At 37.1% G+C, this 10,544-nt stretch overlaps 1 protein-coding gene across 1 annotated transcript in view; it reads left to right on the forward strand.

Moving 5' to 3' along the window:
- Positions 1-3,360: 3,360 nt before the first annotated feature.
- Positions 3,361-10,544, forward strand: part of LOC116846171 — a 32,446-nt gene continuing 25,262 nt past the window's right edge. The window contains exon 1 of the mRNA XM_032819694.1: positions 3,361-4,827. Within this exon, the coding sequence (XP_032675585.1) occupies positions 4,758-4,827 (70 nt within the window). The 5' untranslated portion in view covers positions 3,361-4,757. The remainder of the gene's footprint in view (positions 4,828-10,544) is intronic.

A 10,544-nucleotide genomic window follows, 5' to 3' on the forward strand; every position in this document is an offset into this window, starting at 1 on the left:
GAATTCAGCAAAACAGTTTTTACATCAAAGTGAAATGCTGGAATATCCGCTATGAGTCGCCACCGATTCTATCGACAAATTGAGGTCATACAGTAATTCAATGCAAAGACAGACGGGTTTTTAATTTCAACTAATATGACCTGACGACGGAAGAATCGGATGGATTTTTATTTTTTGACAATACAAATCAATAGCGAGTTGAATGATTTTTTAAATTTTTTATTTTCATATAAATCAAATTGCTCTTTTATCATCTTTTTATTTTCTTCTTTACTAAGACGGCTTCTTAGACAGACGTATGTGGTTTAGAATGTCTCACGAGAATCGATTGAATCTAGTACATCTTTCGATGAAAAAGTGTTACAAACTCGATAATAAACATTTAATGCGGCAATATGAATAAATATTTAATGTGTCCGGGTAGGATTTTGCAGTCGCCTACGCAACGATAATTTCCGTCTCACTGTATTTTTTTCGCGGATGAGAATCAGTTACTGACCGAGTAATTTCATGCATACTTGACCAGGATTCTACCCGTTACCCGTCGAAATGCAATTTTAATTCTCCGTGCGCCGTATATCGCAATGCGGACAAACCCAACGAAGTTCGCGTAGTCGCTTATAGAAATGGGTGTGTCGACATACGTGAGGTCCATCAACAAGCATATCCTGATTATCGATGGAGGAGCAATGTTTTCCTCCGATTTGCTATTGCGAATACGCATTTTTCACATTTTCAAAACATTTACAACCTGATCGATACTCTCCTATCTATTCACATCTCTTTGAACTCAAGTACTCTCGGGTAAGAAACTTTTGCTTATTTTCCTTTTTCTAACACACTACCACTAAAAAGTTTAAATAAAATATGAGGAAACTTATACAAGCTGCGCGCGAGTTTCAATGATGCTCATGCTGAGTTGAAAATCAATGTTATTTGAAGCATTCATGGCAGCTCACACATTCCAACCCGCTTTTACTGGACGAACGGAATGCAACTCTGTACAACGACGCACACGCGCCCGTCTTGTGTCAGCAAAAGAAAGATGCAGGACTACCAGAAAGCAAGAGAAGTCCATGACGCGCGATTCACAGCTGTCAGGCTTTCACGAATTAGCAACGAGTTAGAAAAGCAGGCCGGCTAATTCTACATACGAAAGTAATATACTTGGATGATTCTATTTTCACCGGACTGTGAGAGTAGAACGTTATTCTCGGGATAATTACGTGTGAATACATAAAGCCAGAAACATAAAATTAAATACATAAAATTGGAAGAATATGAAACGACGTATAAAAGTAAATATAAAAAATGAAATTCCTTAAATTATAAGATAAAAGGAATATATTCATGTCTTTTCAAAATGCACACTTATGTACGGATGCACGTTTAGAAGCTCATCTATTTACAGTACTTCAGCTTATCGTGACAATAACCGGCATACAATTGAGATGTTCGTCGCGAAGCGTAAAGAAATACAAAACTCGATATAGACACGCGATTTATCATAACAACGGCAAAGAAATAGTAAGGCATCGGTACATCTTGTGTTTACTGAATGCGGAAAAGTATGCTTGTGCGTGTGCACCTGCGAGATTCAGTTATACTGCTGACCAATTCTTTACGTTACGTTACGTTACATTCATTAGTAAAGCAAGAGGGTGCGATTACGAGCGAGAATACGCGCGCTAACTCTGATCTTATTTAATGATATAAGATAAAGAGAAGTAGACTGAGCGTGATGAGCTAATCAAGATGTTAATCTGCGTACGTTCGTAACCGTTAACACATTCATGTTATATTGAACTGTCCCAACGGAGCAGTTTAATTCGGTGATTGTAGCCGTATAAACGAAGTAAAACGTCACGTACAGAAGATCTCATTCACAAGATATCAATTTTTTCCTTTTTGATAATTGGGATTTTTATAACGTCACGTCGCGTTATACCGCGATACGAGTAAGTCTTTCTTGAAGCAACAAAACATTACCAAGTCCAATTAGGGATTCAATTTTCGCTATATGGCGGGAAAGAACCGACGCTAATAACATTTCGGTGCAAGCGAGTCTCATGCTATGCTCACGATGCATCAAAGGAGTCCCGTTAACTGCACATGTGCGACTCCGCGCACATTAAGCAGTTTGCTTAATTATTCAGCTGTTGATGGAGACAGGACTTTAGCAATATTATCGGTACCGAGTGCACGCGCTCACTGAAATATAAATCATACGCAACTCTACTTTTCGGGGAGCCTTTCGAGTGACCTGTTAATTAATTAAGAGGGAATGGCAAAAGTCGCGTGTTCCGTGATATCACCGAGAATCACGAGATAATGCGGCAATTATTGTCTGTAGTGTCATCAAGTGTCTGCAAATAAGAAGATGTTATCAATCGTTATGCATACTTCTGGTTCTTTTTCTTTTCCTCGGATTGCAGACGCAAAACAAAACGATCAACTGCAAAGCGCACGTCACAACGTAGAACGCAGCGGCACAAATACACACTTGGCGTTCCTTAATAATAGCAATCATAAAAATCTGTGCAACGAGAAAAATGGCACGGTTGACAGCCGTGGAATTAAGACTGCACGACGACGATGACTTGCGATACCGTATAATTTTGTTATGCTTGCTTTTATTTCCACCGCTTGAATTATGATTTTACTGATCCGATTCTCAACACGTATACGTCAAAGCATCAGGCCGTGCGCGTATTGTCTGTTAACAAACTTTGAACTTCGTGCTTGCAACGAGATATCCCAATAATTACTCAATTTATCATATCGTAAGACTCTCTAACAAGTTTTGCATGTTAAATGAATGAAAACTAGGAAGTCGCGCGAAAAACGCGGAAGAAGCCGGCAGATGATCACGTTTAGCGCTAGACGTAATTTAGCGTGAACTTTTTAAATTACGATATAATTTACGTGTAGCGCTGTTCTCTTCCACAGCCTTTCCTAAGATTACCCAGAAACATGTTTTGTAAATTTTGATTTTGATCGCATAGAACATTTCACTAACGCAAGGAATAAATAAATCGAACGAGTCCAACTCTTTGCCCCGCGAGGGTCTCTCAAAGCACGAAGTTGTGATCTGAAAATTTCGGCGAGTGAATTTGTTTGCGCGGCTCGCCACTTCTGCTCTGCTCTAGATCTGCCGAAAAATTTCACCTGCGTTAATTTCAAGAAACCGATGAAACGTGGACTGCGGCCCGACGGTGGTATAGTACCGGCCGTACAGGTAGACACGCTTCGCCGCAGAAATTGTTGGGAGAAAGAGAGAAAGACTCACGGTAGTGGGGAAAGGCTGCTCTATAGAGCACGAATGGTGGTAGAGAACCGGGCATGGTGGAAGTCAGCCACGAAGACGTGACGTACATACTCGGCAGTGTACAGTGCACCATGGTGTGTAGCTATGGCATAGTTAAAGTGGGAGAAACCCGCGTATGACCGTCCTCAGCCGTGAGCCAGTCCCGTGTGAACGACCGTGAAGTGAACCTCGGATGGTGTGCACACCTGAGGACCTTGACGCTGCAGGATAACAAGCGATGGCGACACTGACCGAGGAAAGTAAACGATCGTCATCGGTGCGCTCTCCCGCGATCGGCCAATTTTGATGAAGAAAAAGAGAAAGAGAGAACAGGGCATCACGTGTTACATTCGTTTTTCTACGGAGAAATTCGTCGGTCCAGATTTCACGTGGACCTCGTTCGGCAATGTGCGTTACGTCTCGCGAATGTCTGCATTGTGAATCGAGCGCGGTGAAATTCCGTATCTCGAATGTAAGGCGCGAGACGGAGGACCTCTGCCGCCCGAACGATAATTAGCTTGATAATTGCTTGATATTTGCTTTACGTGAAACTGGTGGCGATATTTGCAAAGTGCACGCGACCAGCTGTCGCGTTTGAAAGTGATCATCGACTTATGAATCAATTACCTACCTGTTGATATGTTCCGCATTTCAGTACTGAAGAGATATTCCGTGTTTCAAATGAGAAGGCTCATTTGAATTTTTAATCCGCTATTTAATTGTTGATTTTTAAAGCTGACGTGCTAACATTTCTCGGGAACTGTACTAGGTGCCGATGTGTCGGTTATTCCTTATTGAATTTACATGATTCTCTCTCCGATTACACTGCCTACACATTTTCACTCGTGACAGTTATCTTGAAAAGGTGATTTACTAGTTTTTTTCGTGGACCAAGAGAAAATTACGCGAAAAAAGCTCCAGCAGTGAAAAAACAGTGAAGCCTTTCACATTAATGTTCAGCGAAGTCGCAAGATAAAACGACAAGGCAGTGACAAGTAAACAAGACCAAGTGTCTAAGACGAGCTTAAGCTTTTCCTCGGTTATTAAGCTGAAGTCCGGTGCGGCACTTTGGCCGAAAACCTGACGTGTATACCGGACCGATTCACCGCCAAGTAGGTCAACCAGTGTGTGCGAGAGTGTGAGACTGAGTTGGAGGAAAAAGGAACGAGAGGAAGGATTAGTAAGAGGAGGAGGAGGAAGGAGACGAAGGGGGAAAGAGAAAGAATGGCGTGCCGTAGGCAGCGTCCGTGAAGTCGGCTCTCCTGATGCCCGGCGGCCTGCTGTAAGCTCGCGATCCAACATGGCGAACATCGGTAGTCATCACTGCTCATTTCGAATCGACTGCGAGCGACCCGGGTGCATCAAGTCCTGAAGGAGAAGCCCGCGCGATATCGCGTCCTTGACGTATCTTTCATCTCGCCAAAACGAGCGGGCATTGCGGAGACAGCTTATGGCGATCATGGCGGGTCCGATGGGGTCGAAGGTCCTCGTGACCTTGACGATCCTTGCTCTGTTGTTCGGTAAGTTCGAGAAACGTTGGGATAGGGTAATGAGCCGGGAGAAGAGGGATGGGATTGGTGCGATTAGACGGGATATGATACTCGTGTTAAACACTCTGCGTGATTCCAAAATAAATTGAGATTTATGCGAACAGCTTAATTGCAGCGCGCTAAATGCATCCTATTTCTACTCGCGTTAAACGCAGCTTTATTAATGGCCACGCGCAAACAAACGGTGTGGTTACTCTCAACTTGATCTATAGCTACAGTTCATTTCATTATAAGGATAATTACAAGTAACGCAAGATTAAGCATGATACAATACAACTGGAAGTATTCTGAATTGCAAATTAAATTCTGGTTTATCGTCTAATAATTGCATAAATCATTGAGCTAGTTAGACGAAATATTGTGGTAAAAATTGCAACCAAATTGTCTGATCTTAGAATATATAAGAATCATGACCAAAATTACAATATATATTTGTTTCAAAATGTTGTTTATATTTGATTCTTTGCCACAAAATTATTATAATTGAGAGAAATATAAGGTCAGTGAAAGAATCATGCAGATATTAATTGTGAATAATTTTTAGAAAAGGATTTAAAATTATTGTAATTATTTGATGATTTTTGGACCTTTTAAATTCGGTAGACCGTCAAATTTACTATTTATGCAGTAATTTACACTATAATATCAGAGTGTAATCCAGCTTTATAGAGGAAACATTGTAAAATGGGATACAATCTTAACGTAATTTTAACTATAATATTTTTTCCGCGTGCACAATGTAAAAATATAATTTTTGAAAAATGTGCGTGGTGCGATACATGTATGGAGACATCAATGATCGCAGCGTGCCGTCGCCACACAAGACAGTTAACAAGACACTTATGTGCACTGGCACTGTCTGGAACGCTTGTACGTCGGGCGATCATTGTAACTTACAGAAAAACTCAAGCACGTTGAACCTGTCCGATAGGTTTTCGAAGCGGCCACGTGTCGGTGAGTTCGAAACCGGTATCTTGAACTCCACCGAAAATTTCAGGAGGTTCAAGAATGCCGTGCCGACGCCTCGTCAAATGCCGTGCGGTTGAACGATGCAGGAGCACTTAATCCCTGCGGGAATATTTCTGGAGAAAACTAAAACCGGTATTCATAGTCAGGTCCTATATTTATAAGAGTGTCCTAAATTCATCTTCAGATGCTGTACGGATCATTTTATTGGCTACAGAGTACCTGAAGGTGAACTTAAGATGGTCTTAAGGGAACTGGAGGGTCAGATTGCCTGAAAATCATGCTTGTTTTTCACAATTTTGTATGACAAACTGAATAAATATGCGAAAGTGTTATTTTGACGTGTATTTATATAACATAAAGAGAAGAAAAATATAATTTTGATGATTAAATACTCAGTACAAGTGTATGGTACATGCAGTTAAAATATATATCGTTTTTCTTTTCAAGATCGTCATTTTGCAATAATATCTTGACTCTCGATGGTTCAATTAAGCTGAATATTAGGTAGAAAATTTCCGTAAGCTTGTCGTTATTGTGTAAATCACTGACAAACTCGTGAAAATATTTAATTAATTTATTTACTATAAGATATTTAATATATTTATTTACTATATTTATAAATATTAATTTTTTTACTATAAGAGAACTGAAAATTTAATAATATTTCATTAAGATATTTGCAATTTTGTTAACTTTTACTCAATTCCTATTATAATGATTCACACGTTAACGACAATCTTACGGAAATTTTTTATCTAAATTTCAGCTTAATTGAACCATCGAGAGTCAAGATATTACTGCCTTGAAAATGACGATCTTGAAAAGAAAAACGAAATATATTTTAACTGCATGTACCATATACTTAGATTGAGTATTTGATCATCAAAATTATATTTTTCTCCTCTTTATATGTTGTATAAATACACGTCAAAATAACACTTTCGCATATTCATTCAGTTTGTTATAAAAATTTGTGAAAGAACAAGCACGATTTTCAGGCAATCTGACTCTCCAGAACTTTAAATATAAAACGATTATTAATATCGAGCTAAGACTATAAGATCAGGTTTTTGTGTCGCTCGATCTCTTCTCTACTTCTAAATATCGTCCGAAGGAATTCGTAACTAAACTTGTTTTCCTACGCTTCTTTCTGAAAGTCATCGACACATCATGTGTTGCGTTGTATATTTCAACAGAAATTTTAACAGACTGTCATTTTTTTCACTAATTACACATTTATTAATGTATTACTAATTCTTTGCTGAATAATTACAAAAGCATTGAAAGTCTAGGTCTGATTAAAGTAACTAAAACAAATGTATCGTGCAGTTGAGTGTGCGCGCTAATGTTCATTATTTTGGAGAAAAGTAAAAAATTTATGTGGGTGCGACGCGATGCACATGAGTGGAAACGCATCCGGTTTTGCGCAGGGATGTGTGCGTCGGTGTTACCTGAAAAGATAAGCGCTTTAGTGTGCACGCCGTTTTGACATACGCTCGGTTTTAATTACGTGAATCGTAAAATCCGGTTCACAAGTACGTGGGACAAACGCATGCAGTTACAAAAATATTCGATGATACGACGACGATAATCCCAAAGTTGCAATCTCCGCACAGAGGTAGACGAATAAATAGCCGTAATAAATCGCCTCAGCTTATCACGTGAAAATAAAGACGTTAAACCTGTAGAATACAATCATGGGTCTTTCAAGTCCAGCGGATTTTTTTCTTGGAAGTTTCTCGAAATGTCGAAGAGTTTCCACTCCTAATCCCCCTCCCAAATAACACTTAGTAGGGAGGGTGTTTTAGAAACTTGAAAGAATATCCATGAATTTTTGCAGATTTTTTAAATCATTATAAATAGTTGAAGTGATCGTCGGATTTTAAAGACCCATTATTGTATACCTATTTTTATTGATTCAAATAAAATTTTATTTGATTAATCAAAAAATTTGTTTGGACTATTCCAAAAAAAATATTTATTTGATTCAACCAAATCGTTCTTTCTGTGTATGCAGTTCTCTTTTCTCTTTTTGAAATGATTAGCTTCAGCAAAACATATTTCCTTGATCTTAAAATATACTCGCAGATTTTACGAGAAAATCTGCGAGAAAATTTTACGAGCTCATGACAAAAATATTATAACGCATTATCGGAGAAAAATGCGGTTTGACTTTATGTAAAGTAAACAAACCGAAATTTTCTTTTAATTTAATATTCTGGTTTAGAATGCTAAACTTATTATGATTCAGAAAGTGTTTTAGATAAATTTTATGCTTGTGATGAATTTATGATATATTACTTATACGAATATATAAACTTACGTATATAATATTGTACGTATATAATATATACTTAGACGAATATATAAACTTATAATATATTTGAATTAAATAGGTGGTGCCCTTTTTCACATTATATTGCAAGGTAGTTTACCTTTATTAAAATAAAGGTAGTGAAACTTTAACATAAAACATAAGCTGTAAAACAGATAGTTGGGAAACGTTAAAAAATGAAGGTAGTAGATATACAAATGCACGAAGAGGATTGTTAAAAGAGAAAAACTGAAGGAAGCACGAGATACTCAGAGATTTAAACAGTTCAACTTTTGCTTATTTATGAAAATAAAATGATCAATTAAACAAAATTTATGCTACGAGGATAAAGGCATCGTTAAAGAAGAATACAATGTAGCAAGTTACAAGCGTATCCGGCTAACTTCGCGGGAGAAAGCTGCTGGCATGACACGCGTTTATACATTCAGGCTCGTATCTCTCGAAGATTCATCAGCTCAAAAAGTCGGCGACGTTTACGAAATGCATGCATGCGCGCGTGATTTGTCAATGCTGCTTTAAAGCCCGCATAAAACTGTAAAGATTAAGCAAATCATCTGCACACTCATTGCGATTTGTTTTCGACGTTGCCGACACGCGCTCACCAAACGAACAAACCAGACATACGTAACGTCAATGTTCGCTGATGACACAATACACTGCACATAGAAAAGTACTGTGTTGAGACCATTATTTACTGCATATCCTTTTTTATTTTTTATATCTCATTCCTCCATTGTCATTTAAAATTTTCTTATCTTTTATGAGAGAGAGAGTATTTGTATCTCTATTATTTTTATTTTTTTTCATTTCCCTTTTTGTACGTATGATCACTTATCTTATTTCTCCGACTTTTTTCTCTACGTGACGACTGCCTACATTAATATTTTGCACTTGTATGTTGCTTTGAAAGGATTTGATGCTAGAACATAAATAGTATTCTATTCTATTCTATACTATATTCAAGTGAATTATATTTAATTCAAATATATTATAAGTTTATATATTCGTCTAAGTATATATTATATACGTACAATATTATATACGTAAGTTTATATATTCGTATAAGTAATATATCATAAATTCATCACAAGCATAAAATTTATCTAAAATACTTTCTGAATCATAATAAGTTTAGCATTCTAACCCAGAATATTAAATTAAAAGAAAATTTCGGTTTGTTTACTTTACATAAAGTCAAACCGCATTTTTCTCCGATAATGCTTTATAATATTTTTGTCATGAGCTCGTAAAATTTTCTCGCAGATTTTCTCGTAAAATCTGCGATAAGTATATTTTAAGATCAAGGAAATATGTTTTGCTGAAGCTAATCATTTCAAAAAGAGAAAAGAGAACTGCATACACAGAAAGAACGATTTGGTTGAATCAAATAAATACTTTTTTTGGAATAGTCCAAACAAATTTTTTGATTAATCAAATAAAATTTTATTTGAAACAATAAAAATATTTATTTGCGGTTTAGTTCCAAAGAAATATTTTTGTTGTGTCAACCAAATAATTTGTTTGGACTATTCTAAAGAAATATTTACTTGATTCAATAAATCGTTCTTTCTGTGTACACATTATACAAGCGTTCAGTATCTAGATTGAGTCATCTCTCTCAAATACTTTTGCATCAGTATTTTTTTACAGAAGAAACAGCTGTCATTTTTCACGTTACTATTAATCAGTTATTAATATTACATTTTCTCGTTCGAGTAACAGTTTTCGTTTTGATCCATCTTCATGCAATATATTTAATTCGGCGACTGTGTTGGCTGTAAGTTGACTTAATCTGCCAGTACATAAGTGAAGTTGATATTTCAGTCTATCAAAGATCTTCAGCCTCATCAAAAGTTCGTGCAAATTTTATACGTTTAATTCTGCACGTTTCGAATGGTTCCGTGTTGCGAAATGCTGAAATTGCACGGTCGTTATTACGTTGTATGGATCGTTGTATTTATCGATTTCTGCGTAATAAGTGGTAAAAATGATGGATAAAATAACGATATAAACATTGATGCTCGAATGCGGAGTATATCGCTGAGGAAATTTCTGTACTTGGTGTCATAATTGATTTATTTTCGGTGAAAGAGTCATCGATTGACGTGTCACCTGTGCAGCTTTCGTCAGTTTTACCGTTTCTACATCGGGCTTCTCCCACTTACGCAAGAAAAGATATTTGCATAAAGCCACTAACGTCATCGTTAACGCGCGCGCGCGCGCAGGAGCAACGACATCGCGGAGCGTATCCGGTATAGAGTTTCATCACTCCCCGACTTTCGCCCAACCGCAGTAACTGTGAAAGTGTCACGAAATTGCTATGTATATATATATATATATATATATATATATATATATATATATATATATATATATATATATA

Source organism: Odontomachus brunneus, unplaced genomic scaffold (assembly GCF_010583005.1).
Source record: "Odontomachus brunneus isolate Ranch 3 - 2012 unplaced genomic scaffold, Obru_v1 Obru_scaffold_061, whole genome shotgun sequence".
Taxonomy (NCBI): Eukaryota; Metazoa; Arthropoda; class Insecta; order Hymenoptera; family Formicidae; genus Odontomachus; species Odontomachus brunneus.